This window comes from Haemaphysalis longicornis, unplaced genomic scaffold (genome assembly GCF_048455015.1).
Source record: "Haemaphysalis longicornis isolate Haplotype H1 unplaced genomic scaffold, Haemaphysalis longicornis Haplotype H1 scaffold_1, whole genome shotgun sequence".
NCBI classification, from domain to species: Eukaryota; Metazoa; Arthropoda; class Arachnida; order Ixodida; family Ixodidae; genus Haemaphysalis; species Haemaphysalis longicornis.
In genome coordinates, this window is record NW_027526203.1 from 241,957,720 (window position 1) to 241,982,352 (window position 24,633).

The following is a 24,633-nucleotide window of genomic DNA, read 5'->3' on the forward strand; positions in this document are numbered from 1 at the left end:
GAGTTAAAAGGGCAACTCCTGATAACGGCGCTAGTACTGTTATCACCTGATTGCAGAACTTATGAAACAGCGATCGGTGCTAAGGAGTGATAGTAAACTTGTAAGAGGGTGGAGAGGAGAAGCGCATAAGCGGTGCCAAGTAAAACGGCTACTCCGGAATGAAAACCGGAGGAGGGGTTGCCCTTGTACAGCTTCTCTGCAAAAATAGCGTACAAAAGACAACAGGGGAGATCAGAGACTGGCTGACAGTATATTGCGCTTACGTGTACATCAATGCATTATATTCCGCAGTTTTCACGTGCCCTCGCCTCTTCCCCTCTCCGTATCCCCTTAAACCCTCCTCTGGCCACAGGAGAACGATGATTAGGTTCTTCATTGATCCCGTATGAATGTGGTAGATCAGCTGAGGTGCAAAGTCATCCTCACTTAGTAACTGCAGTCACAATGGTTTTGTTGTCGCTGTGATACACACTGGTTGGCGTGTACTTGCAACGCCAGAATTTTTCAATAATGTCAAATCGACACACGTACGCCGCTGGCTGGACGGTTGGGCCGCATCAGTGTGGCTTCGCAAGCCAAATGTTTCCAATACTAAAAGCGTAGACCACTCCTTTTTCAGTCCCGACACATCTACATTCAAATCACTGACAACGACCGGAGGGGTAGTGTCTGATTGTGGGCTTTAACGCGCCGAAGCTACACCTGGGATATTATGCGCACTGCAGTGTAGGGCTCCGGATTAATTTTGACCACCCGGGGATTTTCAACGTACAGGGATAGTGTCATCGCAACTACTAACCCACGGTCCGAGGACATTCCAAAGACGCGTAAGCACTTCCGAGGGGTTCTAATTGCGAAAGCATTACTGCCCATTTGAACACTTCAGGGGCTGTGCTTCCACCTCGTGTTCTCCAAGGACTTTGCCGCTTGGCACATTTTCTTCGCGATCCGCTTCCGCTTTACGCTTTCGGAATGCTTCGATCTGTGTCCTACGCGTCACGCCACTGCTCGTTCTCTTTCGCTACTGCCCGAGTTAAAGCGTGTGCAATCGAAGGTAGCACAAGCATGAAGTGGGCGAGATCGTGTAACACCTTAAAAAAACAGCATAAGAACAGGACAGAAGAACACAAGTACAAAGTACGGGAGCTCAACTTCACACTAAATTTCATTTCAAGAAACACGGGATTTATAGATGGAAAAGGTATATATTGCACAACAGAGACGCCATGATTATTTTTACCCCATCAGAAAAGCTATCTCCTTGTCGGTATGTGCCGCTTATTTGGAGCTAATGCATGCGCCCTCAATCCTGGCAATTTCTTTTAACTATAAAACGTCTCGCGCTTTACAGACAGGCGGAACCTCGGGAGTTTTGAGGTTATAACGACGAAAAATGTATAGAAACCTAATACAGTTCCGCTCTAAAAGAAGCGATGATGACGAGGTTGTTTGAATACGGACAGTGCGAAAACCCAAAATTTCTGCCAGTAAAGAGCAGGCTCTCCTCTTCCTTCCCTTGATTACTTTGAAACCTGACATTTCCCATTATTGTGGTGAGAAGAGAGGGCTGATTAAGCTTCTTCTTCCTGTGAGCCCAAAGCCGATTCCAACTAGCGCCGATTCCAACTAGTATTAGGGAAAATCAGATTTCAGGTTATTCGGGGGCCGAAAGCTCCCACTTCCCCAACAGTTGACACAATGGATGGGCCATTTGCGTGGTAGAAAAATGTGGCAACTCGGACGAATATTCCGCCCTTCCTTCTCCTGAAAAAAAAAATTGAAGGATCGGTAGCCTAATGGGAAAGAAACAGTATGGACAGGGTTCGATGCCAGTACAAACATTTGCTTTTAACTCCTTGCCTGGAAATTATTATTTGCCTGTTTGGCATTGTGAAAATGCCAATATTCATCAGGTTACTCAAGATGTACGAGCCGAAACGGTTCGAGTTTATAACTATATTTTTTTCTGGCCATTACAAGGTCCGATTTAGGCAGTTTGTGTTTGGGCGTTCTCGTCCGTTGCGTTCATGTGGCCTCGGTTTACCGCGAAGTTTCGGCAGGGGGCGACTCGCGATGGCCGACTGATGCCTCAGTTGCCGTTGACGATGGCGAGCAGTGCCTTCCTGTAGCTGCCCGAGGTGTCTTTCTGAAAAAAGGGAAAAGACAAAGACGGTCTTTGGTGCTGGCTCAGAAAATGACACATAAAGGTGGCGAACGTTCATATGTATATGTGAAACGCAGTAAAGATTGCAGGCCCCTCAGCACCCCATAAATTCAAGGCATCTAAACAAGTTTACAAAAATTTGGGGGGGTCTTAACGCGCCGAAGTTAGACCTTGGCTTTGAGTCTCGTCGTAGTGGAGGGCTCCCGATTAATTTTGGCCACCTGGGGATCTTTAACGAGCTCCGAAATTTAGACACACGGGCGTTTTTGTTTTTCGCCTCCATCTGAAGAGCGGCCGCAGCAGCCAGAATAGAACCCCGAGTCTTTGAGCTCAGCATAACAGAGCTTTAGCCTCAGAGCCACTGCGTAAGGTACAAAAATGCACTATCTTAGCTAATATATTACCCTGTATGGCTCCGCTCGGCCAGTTACCTGTCTCCTTGCTGGACTGACGAGTCACACCGAGATGCTTCTTTGACAGGGATGACGAGATTGCTTTCATCCCTGTTTCCTTTACTCAGCCCAATGAATAGCCTCTTTTTTATTTTTTCGGTGGGATATCACGAATGAATAGGCTAGCTGTACCGCTTTCCGGTCTTTACATGGAGGTATCCCTAACGCGATACGGATAATACATTTTTAATAATGCCAAAGCAATAATTAACTATGTTGGTCGAATATTTGGCGTCCATGGTAGACAAAATGACGGCGGCGGACGAACAAAATAGCTGAGGAGTCATGTACAGAAGATCAGACAGCTCAAAGGATACAAAACAGGTCAATGGATGCTTGGAATGACATATTTCCAAGGGAAGTTCTTATAAACAAAGTAACTAATTAAGCTGAAAACAAAATTATGTCAATTTTGCACTGGGTGGGATTCTAACCCGCGTACTCCGGAATGCAAATCTACAGCACGGAGCACCTAGACTACCACATCTCTAGTTTTAGCTAACTAAAGGCGAACCTCGCTGATGGAATTTGACGTATAGAAACGTGTATTAGAGACATGTGCTTGGTACTACATAAAAAATTTGTTCATGGTAAGTACGCCAGCAGCAGTTAGGTGAGTATGCCAAGCACAGTAACGCTAATAGCGTGTATGTAGGGCTTACAACGCCGATTATCCAAACTTCTCGGTCCGAAACCGAAAGAGAAAGACAAACTTGCCAAGGGAAAAGGACGACGACGACGACGGTTATGATGCTGTTGCTGATGACGATGATGACGACGACGGTGGTGTGCTGATGAGGATGATGATTGTGATGATGATTGTGATGACGATGAGAGGACACATGCCTAACACTGGACACGTCCCACTGTAAGCACCAGGTCCTAGCTTAGTGTGCATAAAGAGGGCGCGCAGCCTGCCCACGCGCCACTTGTTCTACAAATCCTCTGCGTATACGTCGATGGACTCTGAACCGCCTACATAAACAGCAGCTGAGAAACACGGGGGCGCACACAATAGATGCATGTATACATTCCAACATTCAACATTAATGATCTCGCATTCATTACGTCATATGGAGTGCTTAGGGGCCCTAGAACTTTTTAGGGGCGAAGAACCTTAGTGGCGGTACTAAACATGTAGTCACGGTACTGAAACCCCGGAGCACTCGTTTTCCAACGCCTCGCGCTAGAACGTTTCGTCTCCGTGGGAAAAAACGCGTACTGGAAGAGCACACCGGGACACTCGTTTTCCAACGCCCCTCAACGCTTCGTGCTTCAAAGACACGAGACTTTTACAGCTAAGCTGTAAAAAATGCCAAGGCGCCAAGACCTAAGACGCCGAAGGCTCAGAATCGAAACCACATTACGCACTTCGTCATAACATCAATCCGCATCATACATCGAAGCCGCATTATACACTTACACACTGCATGCTTCGCCCCTCCCTAGATTTCACGTTAGTGGAGATGGCCCGGTGTTTTTTTCCCTCTTTCCTTGGTTCTACCCTGACAGAGGAGATAGAAGGCAGACGGCCGAGAAACGCCCTTCCTATCCTAAACACTTGTATTCATATAAATGTGACCTCAAACGCTGAAAGGCTTATTGATTGATTGGCTGAAGAAACGCTTATGTATGATATTGTCTGGTGCGCGTAAGAGAGATTAACCGCGAGGTGGAAAGAAGCATCGAATTCTTCTTCTTCCCCGCGAGGCGTAACTTTAGCTGCACACAAAAAGTGTGACAAACCATAGACCTTATCATCAATTAAAGCGCATTAAATCGCTCATTGGGAGACAAAGCTGGTATTGACGTTGTAGTAGGCGTCTGTGACAGCAAAACGGCCCCTATACAACGTGTCTTTGAAGCGTTCCATAGCGCAAGATGTTCCGTAGCACGTGCTCTGCAGTAGCAAAAGATGGCCGCCCACGCCGGCACATATAAGGCAGTTGCAGAATGCAGCGACGAGTGTGAACGGCCACGCAACGAAGTCCACCATCTTCGTCCGCTCTGCCAATGCAAGGCGGCGGGAACGAGAAGCGGCGCAACGCTTAGGAGACGGATCGAAGCCTGAAGCGGGTGCCGAAGCAAATCGTCTTACAGCGGCAAGGGGAGGCAGCCCTTCGAGAACGCGGGGCACAAGCAAAGCGTTTCAAGAGTTCAACTGGACATCATTGCGTTCGGAATCAGAACCCTTATGAAGGGCTCAGGTGCCACAGGACTTTTTGAACAACCAGTCGCACTCCTTACTGTCGTAAGATGCTCAAAATAAATGGCAAAGTTTTTTTTTTTTTTTTTTTTTGCGTATACACCGCATGTCGCACGCATGAAAATATGGCTACGTTGTCTCGCTCCCCTCGTTTGCGGTGTAGCGACGTGGATGGCCCCCTCTCGCTACAGCCGAATTTAAAGCTGACTCTCCCTCCACCCAGCGACAAGCTGGACAGAGCCCAGGCTGTAATTTTCAGACAACTGCAGACCGGAACCCTCCTAACGCCGCTACTTCTACACACACTATACCCCGATGCCTGCCCAGACAGCAAGTGCAGGGTCTGCCGAAGGGAGACGGCTACTCTAACGCACATGCTGTGGAATTGCAACGAACACCCCGAAGAAGCAAAGTCAGGAACCCTTCCGCCGCGACTAGCAGCGGCGCTGACATCCTACGACCAAGGAGAACAACTCTGGGCCGTCCAGCAAACCCAAGAGGCAACAACGAGGCAGGCTTCCGACACCCCGCATGTGGGGGAGAAGAAACCTGGCCAAGACGTCCCCCCGACGGTGACCTAGGCCTGGTCGACTAGCGTGCGTGCACGCGAGTTTTGCAGGCACATAATAAAGTTTATTCCACTCCACTCGCGGTATGGAACGCTCTCCAAGGAGCAGTTTCGCTGTTACAAACGTCGACGCCAACGCCGACGCCGTCTTGCCGTCTTTTTCGCTCAATTGGTTAGGGGATGCTTCAAGATTAAAATATTCACCTAGTCCTCCTGACATAAAAAAAAGCGAAAAGGGGGGGAGGGGGGGTGCGCGTTTTTTTTTTTTTTTCATTTTCTTACTGCTATAGCGTGTTTCTATCTACTGCCTATGCAAAAAGAATTTTTCTCTGCATTCTTACTGCACTTTTCGTGTTTTCACACTCGCTATAACGTTTTACCTCAAGCCGATCACCAAGCTAATGTAAATTTCTACTCTTACCAATAATTCTGAACGTTCCTAAAAAAACAAAGGAATGTTGACACCAGCGATTGAAATCAGGCGACGCTTAGATAAAAAGAACATTTAAGAGCCAACTGAATAAAATTGGAACAAAATTCTTTCCAAGTGTTTTTCCTCCGTTTTTAATCTTCAATTTCGTTCTTTTTTAGGAATGCGTTTGGATTTTAGGCCCATTTATTTAATTTACATGAGTGTCATTCCATGCCAAACGTCCCAGACGCAAAATCGACCATCCAGGAATTGTCCAGCAAAAATTTTGGGCCATCCTTCGCATGGCCCACAATGCTCCCTCAAAGTGTTTTTGTCCAAAAAAAAAACTGTTCTTTTTCTACCTTCCGTTTATCTCCAGGGTTTAAAAGCACACGTCTTTTTCAATCATTTTTCGTGGACATAATGTTGAGGCCCTGGGCTGCTCTATGCCGCATTTTTAAAATATTTTTGCTTTTTTTGCTGTCATTCCGTCATTCGGAAAATACACGATGTTGAGCATTTTGAAAAATTTTTAGCAAATATAAGAACATTCTTTAAGCCACTGAAGCAGTTTTTCTGCATTTCACCGTAGTAGACAATTGGTAAAAAATATATTGACACCAAAAAAAGGAGAAATGTGCGAAAAATCATTTGTCAGATTCGGAAAAATCTCCTTTCTGGTCCACATTCACCCCAAAATTGCGCATTGTTGTGCTCGTAGTAGAAGTATCAAACACAAGACATTCGCTAGTACAAATGATCGCAGTTTATTTCATACAGCTTAATCAGAAGAGTTTTGCTTTAGCAGAGAAAACAATTTTTTTAATTTGTACCCTGACACTACTTCACCACGTTGTTCCGCAGAGCGTCTTCTCTGCACGAAAAACACGTGATACAGGGGGATCGCGCTGAAAGAATACATTTTCCTGCAGTGGTATTTGGTAGCGTAAAAACAGGAAAACGGGACAATTCGCGTGTTCTTGGGAAATGTACGTGAAGCTAGAGGTGGTGAGCCCATTCTGTGAGCATATGTACACTCAACGACCGGCAGAACATAGACGTGCATTTAAAGCATCGAAGTACAGTAATCCCTCATTATAACGAAATTACTTTACCCGAAATATTACTTTATTCGAAATTTCTTCCAGTCCCAACCCAAACGCATGCATTTTAGGCCGCATTACTCGAAGCGCACGAAGAGCTGGACCCGCTTAGAGCGAAGTGTCGAGCGGAGGCGTCGTCGATCAGCTGCGACGCAGCGGCGAGTCAGGCGGTCGATATGGCGGGTTAACAAGCTGGTGTTTCCTCGGCGATTTCTTCGAGCCGGTCATGCTCGATTTACGCCACCTCACTTAGGACAATGAGTCCAAATGCGTGGTAGGGTGATTGAATTTAGTTCCTAGACATTGGTCAATGGCGTGGACGCGACGGTGCGCGCACACTGACACTTGAAGCGTAGAATTAGAAGTGTCGTCGAGAGCGGGGCACCCAAAAACTCTAGTTTTGCGAACTTCACGGCTGCACAGCTAGGGAAAAAATTCCCCGTAATCATGTAAAGCTCCTAGTGCAAAACCGCTCAGGTTTCATGATTACGCTGTACCCGAGCTCAACAAATACAACCTCAGATTGGAGCCGTGGAATTTGCGGCGCTTTCCAGCGCGAAACTCTCGTAGCATTCCGTGACCCCCCCCCCCCCCCGTATAAGTGGTCACTGCCTTCCCCTCCTCATTCGCTCTGGAGCCTGCGAGGCGTTTGGACGCCAGTCACTGCTTGGTCAAATTGGAGCGGGGGTTGCTCGCGCCCGGAAAGAACATGGAACCGCCAGAGCTCACTGCCTTTTTTCCACCTGAATAAGATTTTGATTCCCTGAACACATTGTATTTTGATTCCTCGCAGTTGTGGTGCAATTAAAGATCAAGTACTTTAGTTTTCTCTAGTGGTCGCTTGTATCAAAATACCGCTTATAACGAAATTTTTCGCCGTACCGCCGACTTCGTTATAACGAGTGATTACTGGATGTTATACGCGGTATCTTTCATGTATGCCCAACATTGTGAAATAATCAGTGGCGGAGTCATAAAGTTACACGGATTTATTTGTATGCGTTACCGGCATTCACATACATCGATGCTTTTAATGCACATCTGATGTCCAGCCAGCCGTTGAGTTACGCGTACTCATAGAATTGGCGGCACCACCACTAGCTCCACTTCGCACTTTTCCCACCCACACGCAAATTATCCCTTTATCCTGTACTGACGCTACGAAATACCATTGCAGGGAAATGTATTCTTGCAGCGCGAACCCGCTTGCTCGCGCGTCTTTTATTCAGGCAGACGCATGCCGTGCAGAGAAGACGCTCTGTGGAAGAGCGTGGTGAAGTAGTGTCGGTGTACAAATTGAAAAAAATTGTTTTCTCTGCTAAAAGAAAAACTGTTCTGCTTATGCTGTCTGAAATAAACTGCGATCATTTTTACTACCGATTCGATTGTGCTTGATATTTTTACTACGAGCACAACAATGCGAAATTTCGGGGTGAATGTGGGCCAGAAAGAAGATTTTTCCAAATTTGCCACGTGTTTTCTTGCACATTTCTTCTTTTTTCAGTGTCAATATTTTAGTTCCAATGGCCCACAATGGTGAAATGCAGAAACAATTGTTTCATTGGCTGAGAGGATGTGCTTCTATTTGCTAAAGATGTTTGAAAATGGTCATCATCCTGTATTTTCTGAATGGCGTAATGACAGTAAAATAAAGCAAGAATATCTTAAAAATGCGGCATAGAGCATCCCAGGGCCTCAAATTGATGTCCACGAAAAAATGGTGGTGATTGAAAAAGAAGTGATTTTTTAATGAATTTCTTGCTTTAAACCCGGAGATAAATGCTTTGCTTTAAACCCGGAGATAAATGGGCGGCTAGAAAAAGGATAATTTTTTTCGAAAAAAACACTGTCATGGAGCATTGTGGGCCATGCTGGGATGACCCACAATTTTGAAACGGACTTTTTTTCGGCTCGTCCAGGCTTTCGCCATGACGCGGATTTCATACGTGTTACAATGGGTTCTGCTCAACATCACTGAAGCACAGAAAGTCAACACGATTATCCGCAAGGCCTGCAAACAGACATTCGGACATCCGGCCTCCACCTCCGCCGAAAGGCTCCTCCGGCTGGACATATTCAACACGGCCGGGGAGCTAATAGAGGCTCAGCTCAATAATAAAAGAACGAGGGTGGGGGTAACTGAAACGGGGAGGGCGATCCTCTGACGCCTGGGACTTTCGGCCCCGTTCAGACACCCGCCTCCACAACTAACGAGAGACCTACGCCCCAAATTGCCCGTAAGAACAACACAGTCCTCTCCTTGACACGCAACATGCACCCAGGGCACCAAGTTGACTGGAGAGAAGCTAAAGCAAAAGCCATACACAATAACTATGGCACCCATCAACGACGCCGTAAACGAACGGGGCGTCCTATCCGGATCGATCCGCAACAGTATTCACCGTAGTCGTCAACGAGGGACACCGCTGCATGCAGTCTCTCTCTTGCCGGCGCCAATCCTACACTCTCTGTTACTCAAGCTAACGTGTCGGGGCCACCGACTCGCAGCATGACTGCTGGAATATCGATACGAGACAACTGCACACTACTACGCTACACGTGCCCCTACAGCAACCCCTGATGGGGTCAATTAAGTTTTGTTGGGCTCGGCGGAGCGCGGCATCTCTTGAAACGAGGTGGATGACGCCATAGCTCGAGAATCAACCTTCAGCGAGTACAGTCTTTGACTTGCTATGCTGGGATTAGGCAACATTACAAACTGTCGCCGCCACAAACACTGTAACCCCTCCCCCCCTCACAAAAGCCTACCTCTAGAGCAGGAGCGCTACTTGCGCTTGCTCCAGACCGATACATTTCCCTACCGGGCTCCACCTGTTTAATCGTCGAAAACCGCACCTTTGCCGATTTTGCGGGAAACCCGGAATGGTAAGCAATACGGTAGGCGGGTGCGGCCAATGCCCACTAATTCCCCCGAGCCTCCGCCTTTGAACAACCGAGCTTTCAGAAGGCCCTTGCCGTGCTCTGCCCTGGACGAGCAGCTTCGGCTGCCGCAAATGGCCGTTGATGCCACCCGCAGTCAATGTATCTTGTCCTTAGGACGGCTCCCTGAAGCTTGAAGCCAACCACATCTTTTATTCAATTAATAAACGTTTATGAATCTGTCGCGATTTTCGCACACAGACGTTGCCGCCGCATACCTGTATAGCGGTAGCCAGCGGAATCTTGTACTTGCTCAGGTACTCCTGCTTGATCAGCTCCAGGTCTATCTCGCATCGCGACACCACGATTCGCTTAAGCACCTTGTTGTTCGTGCCTATACCCTGTAATTAATAGGACGGATAGCAGAAGCAAGGTTGCACGCCCGAGCTTCAATTCTACAGACAATTTTCGAATGACTTGAAACCTCTCCTTTGCTAAAGGCAGAACTGGCATTTGTTTTGGTCGGTACGATATCTGCAGCCTTTAAAGAAAGTTTTGACGACATACTATCCTTCCTCACACTACCCAAAAAAGTTCGGCCAGATGTCTGTGTCATTGATTCCAGCTTTAAAATCAGGACCCTACAACGCAGAAACGTCGTTGTCATCACAATTTGGAGTTTTTTGTCCAACATATCATGATGAAGTCAATACTTTTTCCATTTATGTACCTTATTTTTGTGCTATTTACCTTTTTTTCATTTATTTACCCCCCTCCCCCCCACTGCATGGCTTTCGATATTTCCGAAAATGTTGTCACTTAATTAATGCAACCATTACACTTAATTTGAGAACTTACAGTAAATTGTAAAATTCAACAGCTACAAATTGTCGTAACTATTCCTAAAATTTCGGCATTACAAATTGCTCAACACCACTTCTCTCCCCCCACCCACCCCCCCACCCGCCATCCCCCATTCATGCGCGTGGTTAGTACACTAAAGGACAGTTGCAGTTCTTGTATACGAAAGTCGCTTGATAAGTGTCCGCGACATTTTTGTCATGACGTCCTAGATGGCAAATACGCTCTTTAGTCAAGTTGAGCTCTAATACCACCGAAGAATAAGCCGTGGTTCACCTCAAACTTGGGTTTAAACTTTAAAGCGAGCATATTAGCTCTTGTCATGACAATTAAATGAAGCGAGTTCTGTACAGTGGTAAAATTATACTTTAAAAAATGGGCGGCTGCACATATCAATTCGATGTTAGGTTAAGTTTACATCGACTGTGCAGCATCACTGAAGACGGTGTTTTTTGGGGTAAACGAAATAAGCGTCCGGGCTTATCAAAAAGATGAGTCACGCCAGTCACCACTCCGGGTATCGCGGAAAAAAATCATGCTATTTTTATGCAGGAACGCCTAATGACAGAGTGTGAGACTGGCGACACTGTAGTCATATCAACTGAAAGAACACACAAAGTCCTGTGTGATGATTTGCGGACGAAAAAAAATTGATGCGCCATCCCAGTCCCGAAAAAGTTGATGTCCAGAGAGCATAGGCAGTGCTTTATTGCTCTAGAGTATTTGTAATCAAAATTTTGTTATGTCCAAAACCAAATTCAACCATCATCTGCACCATGTGGTTGGTTCATCGGGGTAGTCGTAGCATGCGAGACGAAAGTTGTCCAAGACAGAAGCCAGGGAGCAGTCTTCGTCATGTTTCGCAATGAAGTCGCCAACTATAACAGCTGGAGTGTCTTTTTCTTGTCTTATCAATCCAAAGTTATTATGTATAAAAATGTGGGGGTCTGTTTCGTTTTTCTCAAGAGTAGCGTAAAGTTAAATAACATTCCATCCCTTTTGTTTACGCCACAAACATCCGCACAGTCGGTGGCATGATCATCATACATACGCAAAGTGCCATGTTGGTTGCATTGTAGGAGCTTGGAGTTTCCCGCGACGCGGAATACACCTCGGTAAGCGTGCGCAAACACCTGCTTGTGGGTATGTGCTATGGGCTACCCACTTAACGCTACGTAGCCGTAACGTTGAACCTATAGGAACTTGCAAGGTAACGAAAAAATTACACCATCTTCCCACGTTGGAAGTTGGAACCCTGAGCGGATGCTAAGCCGTGCAATCTGGATCAGCTACTCGCCGCTGGCGTTTCAAAGCGGCTTCTCGTTCTCGAAGCGAGGAATCCGCTGCTCGACGCTGCCGTTTACGTCCGGCGTCGCGAGCTCTCCTCTGTGCAGCCTTGTCTTTGGAGGTGCTCGCGGTTCTGACAGTGTGCTGGCTGGCGCTAGTTGAAGGTATGCCAGCCAGTTCGCTGACGGAATCGTTGGCGTCCATTTCCAGTCATCGGACGGCGCAGTACCGAAGAAGCAACTAAGCGGAGCGCGGACCGGGTTTATTTGCAGAGCAGAGGGAGGGGAGAGGAGGAGCAGCGCGCATGCGCGTGATTGGACAGCTGGTGTGGAGAGGGGAGAGGAGGTGCAGCGCGCGTAGCGCACAGGTGGTGTGGAGAGGAGGAGGGGAGAGAGTGGTGTTATCACAGGTGGGTGGAGAGGAAGAGAGCTGCGGACGCCGGACCCCGGACGACGGAGGATCCACTAAGAGATGCTTTGCATCTAAAGCTTATTGTACGGCAAGCTTCGGGTACGTCGTAACGTCGTCGTTAGAGCGTTGGCCAGAACACCTTCGGGCATATCACTATGGCCGTTATGAGACGTAAAGTTGGGCAGCCCTAACGTTAAGACATGCAAAGCAGCATCAAAGCAATTGTATCAAGCTGTACAGGTGGAGGCTATTATTTTAAAGATGGTAGTCTTTCTTGGGCTACTTAAACCCAGAAATTTTGGTCTGTCGGTATGTCTGTTTGTCTGTCTGTGACTCGATTCAGCCACTCGGCCAAAGTAAAACAAGGTATGCGCAATAGTCGTATATAGTCACAGCTAAATCTGCCCGTCTAAGTCCGGTGTAATGTTGATACTTGTCAACATTGTTGAACAAGAACCAGACATTACGCAAATATAAGACAACAAAATAATACACAAGTGATATTTGCAGTGTTCTTTTATAAAGAATCATAGATGCTTGATTTTTGCGACATGAAATACTAAATCCACTGCAGGAAAAAAAATTCACTCCGCCGTCGCCTGCTGTCGCCCGCGCCACTATAGCTTCTGGTGGCATTTTAAGAAATGAAGCGGCAAAATTTACGAAAGGTTCCACTCATAGAGTTTCATACAAATAACTAGAGGGGAAACTGGCGCTAGTGTCAACGCGAACATGGCAGCGGCGCTTACGCTTCAATGGGAATGATGGGTAGTTTTGGAACCGGATTGCGTAGGATCAAAACGGGCTTATGGCTGCGCGAATTGTGTTTTTTGACAAAAAGGCTCTTATTGCCCGATACTCCGTTTACAAATTACATGGCAAACAAAAAAGTTAGTGACGAAAAACCGGTTTTGTACGAAATAAAACGGCGCGTTTAAATAAAAAGTAGACGCGGAGTCGAGAAGGTTTGTGGAGCAGGTTTGCCATTTTCCGCCAACTACAGCAGGGAGCGGACTTCTTTAAAAACTACTTGTAAAAGTTTCGGCGCTGGTAATTTGTAATAGTAAGAGAAGTTTTGTGCTCATAAGAAAAAAGAAACCGATTACCTTTGGAGAAGTTATTCTTGCGTGAATTAGTGACATCCATCAAGCTGCGTTCCTATCAGCCGCCGGTGCTGCTGTTCTACGCCGTAGGAGCCGGCGTTCCCACGAAAGGTGTGGCTGTTCCAAGCGATTCGCAACCGTCAACTTTGACAATACATTGCTCTGCCGAATGAGCAGCGCCGCAACTCCTAATTAGCAGACAACTTCGCCGCAGAGAGCGCCGTCATTTGTGTTTTCATGCTCGCTGTGCGGCAATGCATTGATAACCCACCCAATTCGCAACTCTGGTTGTAAAACATTCCACTCAGGGCGGCGTCAGTGCACGCGAGGCATGCAGTTCAAGGAGAAACGTATTTTTGATCACTCTTCCCAACACCCCGCCTAGGCAAATGCGTTCATGCAAATCCAAAACGAAAACGAAACTGCCAGCAATGCATAGTAAGTTCTACGAGCCATCAAGCGCCAATCCGAATCCACAACTACCCATCACGCCCATTGAGGCGTACGATCGCAGCGCCAGTTTCCCCTCTAGTTATATTGTAAGAAACTCTATGGTTCCACTAGATAGGCTCCACGTTCTGCTTGGAACGCACGTGGACTAGGGAAACGCGGTACTATAAGCATTAAAGTAGGGCGCCTCAATTCACGCGATTCTCCGCCGTACGACAGCGCTGGCATCGATGCACCCGCCCGGGAGGAGTGGAACGCGGTAAATTTAAATCGACTTGAGCAAAACTTTAGCGAGTTTACCTTGAGAGGAGCGCGACGGAAGAGGAACAGCATGAGAGGTGAGCGGGAAAGTGAAGGGAGGCATTTACTTGGCAAATGTCGGCCAAGACTATCGTCTTTTGTCGACATTTGCAACGAAAGGAGCAGATACGCGGCCAATTTTTTATTTCTTTTTTCTGCCACGAAATATTTCTGCACGCCAAGCTGCGGGTGCTTTTTGACGTCGGCAGTCTCAAAGTGGAACGTTAGGCATAATGCCAGGAAAATTCAGAATGAAAGCGTTGGCCCATACCTTACTTCTGGTACAGGCTGATGTAATGCTATGGGAGTTTTTAACACTGAAGGAGCTTTACACGCGAACGGATAAAAAATACCCGGCTAACTAAAGGCTGTAAAAACTATGTGAGCGATGGGGGCCGTGATTGCTGACTGGGGACAAAATGCCAAGCGAAATGACTTTTCCATGCATTGCCTTTGTGATGCACAACACGCCGGACTTTTTGGTTCGATCAGTGGGCGTGAAAAAAAAACGTGGACTCACCACAACAATTCTGAGGACGCAACAGTAAAAGTAGTATGCAGCGCGGGGTTAAAGCGGTCCAAAAGGTTTACTTCACTGGAAATGTGATGGCCACTGGTTTTTTTTTTTTTTTTTTGGGGGGGGGGGATATGTTACTGGCATAAAGACGAAGCAATAACACGCAAGTATTGTTATTGGACTGTTTTAAAGAAGAGCTGAAAACGAAAAGTTCGGCCACTCTGGGGCACCAAAAAAAACTCTTTAGACACCTCACTGTACACCAGTGCAGTACTTAGACCGTCGTAATAGCACAATGGCATGAATTTGGATATCAACTAGTTGCTTACCGCTCTCATACTTTGAAATACAGCCCCGCGGCAGAAACTTTTTGTTCATTGAAGATCTCATCACTACCGTAAATGCGTATTTCACTGTACATGATAATGGTGAACTGTGCGACCGTGTTCGAAAATTTCAAATTCGATGGCCAAGTGTGTATCCCTCAACGAAGACATTTTGCTATACTTATCAATAGCCCATGTATAGGAGCACCTACAGTTATTGATTGCACATTAGCTGTCAGCTGTTTTTCTGATAGAAAAGAAAAACAAAAATTCACGTGCATGCAATATCTCGGCGCGAGTTGAAAAACCGTACATGATCAAAGTCCATCCGTAGCCTCTTCCTATAGCCGCCAGTCACGGGCAAGGAGTTCGTTAGCGGGGTTACTTGCTCCATTATATTCAATGTTTTTTTTTTCTCAATAAAATAACAAAAGTCGGATAATATTGTCACTCTAAGATGTAATATTTCTACAAAAAGGAGCATTTTCTCTTTATGGCAAAGGTAATCTTGAACAGTATCTAGGGAACCAGCATAATTTCTCCCGTTTTTCAACACTTCGGTTGAACTTTTTGAGATTCAAATAAATCTGTGGGTATTATTTCTTTCGGGGGCGATTTCGTTCGAGTAACTTCTGCATATGGAAATGCCAATGTAGAGCAATGAGTAGTATCGAAAAGGTGGAAAGTAATGCTTAACGCTGTCTCTTTGTACTCAACAGAAATTAATGAGAAAAGCAGGCCATCTACGATACCCAGGACCTCAGTTTGACTATGGCTCTTCAATGTTTGCATTCGAACGTACATTACAACTCAACAACCCTCATAATACACGCAAGCTTACAAGACGAAATTATTTTGGTCAAGTTAAAGGTGTTTAGCACCAGCTGAACTGCGCGCGCTTTTTGACTCTCGCTCCCTAAATTAGGTCACTCTTTCTTACCTTAAGGGCGTTGTAAATCTCCTCGGCAAAATAGAAAGATGTGTTGTAGACGCATTTAACTGGAAAATAAGAAAAGGCAAATGGCAGATGCTTACCAGTGCTCCAACAAAGCTTAGTGTCACACGCTACAGTTTCCACGCACCGGAGGGCATCATAACACAAGCACCATTGACAGAAACACATTGCCAAGCTCTCTCAAAGCGCGAACCGCCTATATGAAGGCTAAATTTGTGCAAAGTACCGTCCTTCCAACCGCACCTCGGATGCTTTCTCCTACTGAGAAAATAAGAAATTAACATGCAGTTGCACTGCCTGATCTAACGTATTTGCCAAATGCTGTAAGAGTGCAATTCAACATACTCAGAAGCTGCTAAACAACTTTATCAAAACTCGCTTTCTTATAACTGCAACTCGAAATGTCGCTGAAGGCGGAAAGGTAAGGTGCAGTCATTACTCTTTACAATGGCGTGGCCACGGTTCTTACCAATCTTCGCAAGCTTTACTAAATCACATATAGCTGCTTCTCTGTCCTTGCCGTGTGCTGGCCTTGTGACAAAAAACAGCGAAGAGGAGCATAACGAAGTAATATTTGGTACGCAGAAGGGGCAAATTGTATTATTGGCACCGTCACACAATTCGGCAATCACGTAGTCTACACCGTAATTCGCATCTTTTATATTGTCTGGCCCAAAACTTCTGCACTATTGGCATGGGTAAATTTTCTGTGTACATGGGGCAAGTTTATGGCTCTATATTAGTGTCTTAACCACATGGGCAACGCGAGGGAGGCCCCAAACAATTTTCAGCACTTATTCTACATCGTCTCGAGCGCGTACAACCGAGACCGACGTATAACTTAGAGACGTGTCACTGCCGCCCGCTCCCATAATACCGGTGTCATTTTTAATGTGTTCTTAGACGCGAATAGCTTTGTTGCGCGGCACAAAAGTGGGATAATGAGCGCCGACTCAATGGTGTTTGGCTGGCTCGAGAACAGCTACGAACAGGTGAGTGACTGTGACTTCCTAAAAGCGCCGAAACTCCATTTCCTGCTAGCACACGAGCAAAAATCTGGTAATTTTACGCCCCTAATATTATTTCAAAATACAGGAATATTATAGGGCAGTTGCGCGAGTCGCGCACGTTACGTACAGCCACACTGCACAAGCGTGACTCAGAAGCTAGGGTTGCAACGCAGAGGTAGTCGCAAAATCTAATTTAGATTCCAAACAAAGATGATCAAAACGCTATCAGACACACTAAGGGCCGCATTCTGAGACCCTCCTTCACTCCATTCTCTCCTCCCAATCAGCTGAGGGGAGGATTCCGCAATGCTTACGCATGGGGAAGTCCAGTTCAAGGATCTCTTCCACTGGAGGCTGGAGTCAAGGAAGGATTCACAATACCATGGTAACTCTCCATGCTATATTGGTGTTTTTAAATAACTATATAAGACGTAATGAAAAAAATTTTGTCGCAAGAAGTATCAAGCGTCGTGAAAAGCTTCTCCGGGGGCTTTTGGCATATTTTTACAGGTAAAAAGTGTCCTCGTGCTTGTGTCCTATTGGATGCAAACCCATTCGATGGGTCAGTGTTACGCGAACGCATTTTCAGAGTCCCCTTTTCGACCTTGCTAGTGTTTACAGCATAAGCGCGACTGGCGTGATACCATCTTGAATATTATATTTTCAAGGAAGTGCCCGGCAATTTCGCTAGTATATCTGCTGACTTTTGTAATCTGCGAATACAATGCACAAAGAGCCGGTAAAATACCGAACAAATGCAAATGTATTGCGAACAAGAAAACGTGCACAAACCTGATCTGGAGCCCCACACTGCGCATCTCCATTACTCGTGTCGTTCATTACGCCCTAAATCCCCTATAAAAATTCATATCTTGTCTCTTAACTTCGGGCAACATGCATATTACTCGAGTGTGACCATCTAATATATGATGCTCCATTTCTTTCGCTAAATGTGCTTCCTGTAACATTCATTACCATGTTTCCTTATAATAGGCCCACGGGCAAGACAAAGATAAATATTACTTCAGGGCCCCACACTTCTGCTCTATAAACTGCGTGGTTTCCCCTTAAGCTAAGCGTCACCGTATGACAGTGTTTCTCCAGCGCATCCCACCCCGCTTAATTTGATTCGTGCTAGTGCAGTGAAATTTGAACGTGCACTGAGAGTGGGCCAAAAATGATAATGCGCATTTTTTTACTTCACGTATTTACTTCACGCATTTTTTTACTTCACGTACTTGAAATATAACACTAAAAAAACAAACTTGTTCTCTTTTCCCCTAGGCAGGCAAGCACATCCCTAAATGCAAATATTACTCTTGGCAATGAAACTATAGAAGTAGTAGATGCCGTAAAAACACTTGGTGTACTGTTCAACACAAATGTGTCTTGGAACGACCATGTAAACAATGTAATTACGCGCATATCGAAAATTGTTGGAATACTAGCTAAGTTTAAGTATTTTTTGCCACCTGCTATTAAACTGCATATCTATAACTTGTTGTTTATGTTTCAACTAAATTACTGCTTTCTTGCGTGGGGAAACACAACCAAAACAAACCTAAACCAAATGCACGTGTTACAAAAAAAAGCAATACGACATATAGCTGGCGTAGAGCATAATGAATGAATGAATGACATTTATTAAGATGGGGGAGGCCACATGGCCGTAGTTGGGGAAGGGGAAGAAGGGAGGAGGGGTAGAGCATAATGCACATACAAGAAACCTATTCAACAAACTCAATTTGATTTCAGTCCACAACCTTTATAACTTCAACCTAGCAAAAACATACAAATCTCACTTACATCGTCATGACACTTTCATAACATCAATTGTGAACCTAACAGCAAAAGCATACAAATATCCAACGCGTTCACAAGAGATATGGACTCTACCATTTTCGCGTACTACCTTTGGAAACCAAATGATTCGACACACTTTGCCTCCCTTGTTAAACCACCTTGTCGCCAATGAGATTACTACTGAGCATGCAAACAGCGTTGTATTAAAAAATTTCTTCGTTACAGCAGAATGATTTCTGAAAAACTGTGTATAATGATGCCACAAAAACTATTTTCTCTGGAAAGATGTACTTTGTGATTCCCGTTGATGTCTCTAACCGGGGCTCGGACTTTGTCAAGTGAATTAATTTCCCTTTTTCCGAGCCCCCCGTTTGTCGGAAATAAAGTTTTATCTTATCTTTATCTTTATTTTATTGGTTATGTTAGAACTGTCTTTTGACATCAGGTAATTATTCCTAACGCTTATGCTAAACCTCGAACTATACGCGAACTTTCACTATACAAGTCTCGAACCTTATTGAATGCTTACCACAGCCACTTAACGATACGATGTCATTCGCGAGTTTTGATTCCTTTTCTTTCAGTTCGCAGCTTTTTGAGAGCAAAAGCCTTATTAATCCAGGTGCAACTCCTGAGAATGCCTTGTTCCTCGTAGCGTCAATCTGCCCTTCAAAATCAGCTAAGGTCAAGCCAGAGCTTCGTGCGGTTGCGCAGTGAAAGCGTTTTTTCCCAGGGGATCGGTGTGGAGAACAGGTAGGGGGAAAGATTAAGGGCGCGTGCAATCATAAACTGATACAAGGAAGTGCTGGCTGCATCCAAGTTCACTGTGCGTTATCTCATACAGTGCTGGCCGCGCCGAGAACTATATGCGTTCTGTCTTGCGGTGCGATTGCGCGCGTGTTCACTGCGGGCTCTCCGCGCAAAAACCGAGCTATCCCTCGACAAACTTGTTTTAACTGCGTTAAACCACGAAAACTTTTTTTATGGCAGGCACACGTGGGTAGGAACGTTCTCAGAAAGTGAGTGAGTGAAGGTCTTTTATTAACACACGGAGGGCCCAGGGGCCGGAAGGGGGAGAAGGGGAAAAGGGGAGGGGGGAGAATAGTGAGCCCTGAGTTAACTGCAGGTGAAGGAAGAACTTTCGCATTTCGAATTTCAGAAGAAATTCGCATTCCTTGTGGTGGCTACCACATCTAAAAAACTTCTACACGATCGGGTACTGCTTTGCAGGCTGAATAGTGAGTGCAGTTTACATCAATAAATGGGTAAATTACTGATGAATTCACATACCTGAGCAAGATGTTTATGTCTGATTCTACAAAATACTTTTCACGAATTCTCCTGCGTGTCCCATACTTTGGACACTTCTTTCAGATAGAAAAGCGCTTTATTTCTGGATTCTTCATCGATCGCAGAAACGCCTAAAAAAGTCATTTGATTGCCTTATTTCTACGGGCATGTATACAGTGTACAGTACTGAGCCCTAGTCATCAATAAATAACCTTGTTTAGAACTACCGGCATTGTTTAGAACTACCAAGGCCGTGCAACTAAACATGTTTTCATCAAAGGCCTGTGTGCACGATATTTTATGACAAACTTCTGTAACCGGGACACTGTTCTGTATAGTGTCCACCAGATATGTTTTAGCTAAAGCCTTTTTTTTTTTTCAAACGCACCAGGGAGCCGAAATTTCGCAAGAGTTTGCATTGGGGGCCAGGTGCGGAATGTGAGAGAAAACAACACGTGTAATGCAAGGCCAACTTTGACAACTATATTCAGACTTTGAAGCCCGTCCCCAAATCAAGTAAATCAGCTTTAAACATTCGCCGTACCGTCGAAGTGTCTTAATTTTAGCATGCACCCAAATAAAGCAGTTTAAAGTCGCTACTGTCGGGTTTTTTTTTGTTGTTGTTGGGAAATCAACGGCAACGATTATCTTTGCACCTCGTCTCCCCCATGGAGAAATAAATCGGGTGCGAAAACTAACTGCGATTGCCACTTAGTTTTTTCTGCCCTAAAGAAATGTGAAGGCTTTATTTTGAACACGCTTACTTTGCAGCGGGCAGGAAAGATCCCGCATTCGCCATGCACGAATATCAATCACGTGTTTGTTCCATGAAGTTCTGGACCAGTGTATATCGTTCGGTGCAGGTGCCTGCTTTAATGTTTCGCCGTCGATGATAATGACTGTCGAGCACCGAGTACCTAAGAAAAGGCTTCACGTGAATCGAAACCAGCAATAGTACTGTGCTCGCTGTGGCCTACACAAAGTTTCAGTGTACAGTGAAGGATGGGGGCTGTAAGGTCCAGTTATGAGATTAGCGGCCACGCTACCGGGCTGCGCGTGAGAACCTGCCACTCTGTCTGGTGGCCCAGCACTGTAGACTCTACGCTGCAGCCGTCGCCAATTCGTCACGGCGCGCACGGGAGACGGATTGTCTGGCCCACCGCATACCACAGGGATAATCCCCCATTGAGAAAGCAGACGGCGCCGTCAGATTCCGGGAACCGTCAGCGTGACGCGCGGAGGTGGTGGGATTACCGGCGTCGAAGCGCGCGCCGCGCAAGACACCATTGTTTACGCACCCCGGCCGGCACAGTGCACTGTCGCCGTCTTTCGCTCTCACCCCGCGGGGTCGCACGCACCTGCTCGTCTGCGAGCGTGCCGTTGACCCAAAGATGGCGGCGCCTGATTGAATATTCCTTGCCGTGCTGAGTGACAGCTGTCTACGTGAATTTGGGCACTCCCTTGCGCGTGTACGAAAGCTGCAGGGGCGTTCCCGAGAGAGGGTGATCTCGAGGTTTTATAAGGCCGAACTTGGCCGTTGGAAATCGTTCTTGTCTGAGCGCCGAGCTGGGCAGTTCCCGGCGGGACAAGGAGTCTCGACCGTTAAAGCTAGGTTGGGATTTGTGAGCCCTCTAGGCTAGAGGTTAAGATCGCGTCGGAGGTTTAGGGTACAGCGCCGTACCGGGCAACTAGACGGATCTTGCGGCGCGACAGAGTCTCGGCCGTCGTTTCTCGAGCGGTTTGTGTACGCTCCGAGGATAGGAGAGTTAGACGAAGTTGAGAAGCTCAAGTGATTTGTGCGCACCACACTGGAGCTAGCGTCTAGCTGCAGTTTGAAGTTTTTTATTATTATTACTCATGTACCCAGTTATTCTACTGTAAATAGCTGTATATATACTTCCGTTTCACTTAATCAACCCCAACGCTTGAGTTCGTCGATTCGACCGCCATCTCCAAGAATTTCAACACCATCGCCCTGCCAGCCTCCTGCCTAATCAACCGGAGCCCGGGCGATTGGGTTCCTGATCGACACCGGACTTCGGGGAAACGAACTACAGGACCATCTTTACTGGGGCGGAAACAGGTGGCAAAGACGAGGAGCAGAGATGGCAAAAGAGCGGACGGGCGCCTTCGCTCAACCTAGCTGTCCGAGTCGCCATCCCGCGGCCCCTTTGGTACTCACTGATGGCGAGGAAGCCCCGCTTAATGTCCCCACTCATCTCCCTCGTGATGGCCTCCATGATGGTGTGGTTGGCCAGTGCGTTGTATTCGCGAAACACCAGGCGCAGCTGCTCGTAGCTCTGTCCGGCGATGATGCAGTTAAATATCGACACGTCTGTGCCCCAGCGCAGCACGCCAGCCTCGAGCAGCTTCTGCGGGCAGCCGCGCGGGAAAGAAAGACTTTGGTAATTGTCTTGTAACCTGTCCTATCGACAATGATTGCTCACCCTACAGCAAGTTGCTCGCACAAGAATTCGAAGTCGCTTCGCTGAGAAGACCGCGAGTGATAGTGCCCGATCATGGTTAGCGCAGACGACGCGCTTCAAACGTTCCCGCCGTGAAGATCATGCACCGACTGCCCTGGGTGTTTCCTGGCAACGGGTTTTATTGATCGCGGGGCATGATTGAGAGGCTGCACATTCACACTCCGACAGAACGACGTTGCCTAGCAACGGTCTTTCTCTGTTGCCCTACATTCTTTCGCTCTGTGACCTTGATTGACAGGCTTCATGCCGACAGACGCGATTATACGAGGTGAAACATTTAGCACTCCCGCTCAAAAAGAAACAAGAAACCACGCAGCGTGGCTGGCTAAGGTCTTCTATATAGATGATCGTAGCCTGTCACTTATTTTTCGACGTCCTTTCTGCCCGTCCAGGACCAGCCGGTATGGCCGCGTGCACTTTAGATGCAGCGGCCATTTTGCGCGTGTTTTGGCTTTTGTTTGACCTATACGTACACGAAGCGCCGAGGAGACTGTTGCGATAGAGACTTACATTTTGTTTCATTTCAGTTGCCAGTTTTTTACGTGAAAATATGAACACGCCGCGTGCTTGCCCTTCAAAATACGGTGGCGAGCTATGCAGCTGGTCTTTTCTTTTTTTTTTAAGCGAAACTTTAGTGTTCTCATTGATGGCATCTGTAACACGAAAATTTCGGGTGAAAGGAAGGAAAAAACGCTTCCCGCGGCCGTAATCGAACCTGGGTCCCTGCGTTATGAAGCAGGCGTCTATCCGAATGCTCCAATTTTTTTTTTTTCTTTACTGCCCGAATGATCCAATTTTTTGTTGTTGTCCACATGGTATTTGGATTGCTCCATTTCTCCATTTCGCATGTACGAAACTGCGTCCAAACGCAGACGACCACCAAAGAATCTGTCACTAGAAAGCTTCGCGTTCAACCATCGTCGTCGTTAGACGGAGGGGTGCGTGACCTTTTTTTTCTGCTAGGGCTTTTCCGGCACTGGAAGGGAGGTCTTATTAGTAGCTTTGACTGGAGCGTTCCATCTAGCACACTAAGAAGTACTTGTCTACAATGGGGCCCCGTTACTATGAACACTTCCGTTCCCGACTAAAGTCGGCTTAAAGCGAGTTATTCGATTAAAATTTTCTTTAAAGCCGAGCTTTAACTTATCAAATATGGGAAAAATGAATTCCATTTCTGCGCTTTCCAGAAAGTAGGCGTGTTGAAATTAGGCAAAGTGTGCGCGATTGCTCCACACGTTTCCTTCACTGCTTCAGGTATGGCGCACTATTCCACCATCTGTCAATATTTCAAAGTGCCGATTTCGCTTTTCGGATATTTGTTTAATCGCATGCGTCATAAATTCACCGCCATTCCTTTCTTCACGTCGCTACGCCTACAACCTAAGTGGGGTTTTGAGCATGAATTCCCGTCGTTTATAAACCAAAGGGGGATGCCAGAAAACGTCCCTCCCATGTTCTCTTCTGTTTCATTGATTCTCTGCCTTGGCGCGGGGTTTTTCCTCGGGATATAGTATCTATACACCTGTATCGCCGTGCCTATCCTAGCGCCACTTGCTGAGCCTGCTTATTTTGGCCACACTTCAATTCGGTACATTCCAGCGTTGACTGCGTGAGGGCTGAATGAGTGTTACTCGACGATTTGGAATTGCAGTTGTAAAACTCACTTGGGCATCGTGGCGGGCCCTTGATTCATCCAAAGGAACACCTTCTTCTCGGTGGGCCTGAGGGGATTCGGGGAAGAGGAAGGGCATTTACAGACGATCGAAAGGTGCGCACACACATAAGACTGAGGCAATCCGTGCACAATAGCTAACAAAGGATTATCTTCTAATTTGCAGTCTCATTTCGCACATAGCCGAGGCTGTGATCCAGAACGAATAAATTTATCCAACAAATAATTAGGCTCGATTACAGTGCTCCCGACAAAAGAGAGGAATAACAAGTATCTAAATAAAACGTAAACTTAACAAAAACAGTTTACTGTTGTCTGTGGGGAAACATCACCTCCGTCCTGGTAATATAAATCGCTACACTCTGATGAAATCTTGG

General features: G+C 46.4%; 1 protein-coding gene across 1 annotated transcript; it reads right to left on the bottom strand.

The window, feature by feature from the left end:
- Positions 1–1,964: 1,964 nt before the first annotated feature.
- LOC144158346 (annexin A13-like) lies at positions 1,965–24,335 on the bottom strand. The gene is made up of 5 exons (XM_077689168.1): positions 24,249–24,335; positions 22,281–22,524; positions 15,981–16,039; positions 10,064–10,186; positions 1,965–2,146 (listed from the first exon to the last, which is right to left on the bottom strand). The coding sequence occupies exons 1-5, from the start codon at positions 24,333–24,335 to the stop codon at positions 2,090–2,092; spliced, it is 570 nt and encodes a 189-aa protein (XP_077545294.1). The 3' UTR covers positions 1,965–2,089.
- Positions 24,336–24,633: the final 298 nt, after the last annotated feature.

Excerpts from the sequence above, each read along its gene's own strand:
- LOC144158346 (XM_077689168.1), bottom strand. The coding sequence starts at position 24,335 with ATGCCCTTCCTCTTCCCCGAATCCCCTCAGGCCCACCGAGAAGAAGGT. Across the intron at positions 16,040-22,280 it reads GCGGGGCTTCCTCGCCATCA|TTAAATGCGTCTACAACACA; the intron begins GTGAGTACCAAA and ends CTTATTTTCCAG. Across the intron at positions 10,187-15,980 it reads AGATTTACAACGCCCTTAAG|GGTATAGGCACGAACAACAA; the intron begins GTAAGAAAGAGT and ends TATTAATTACAG.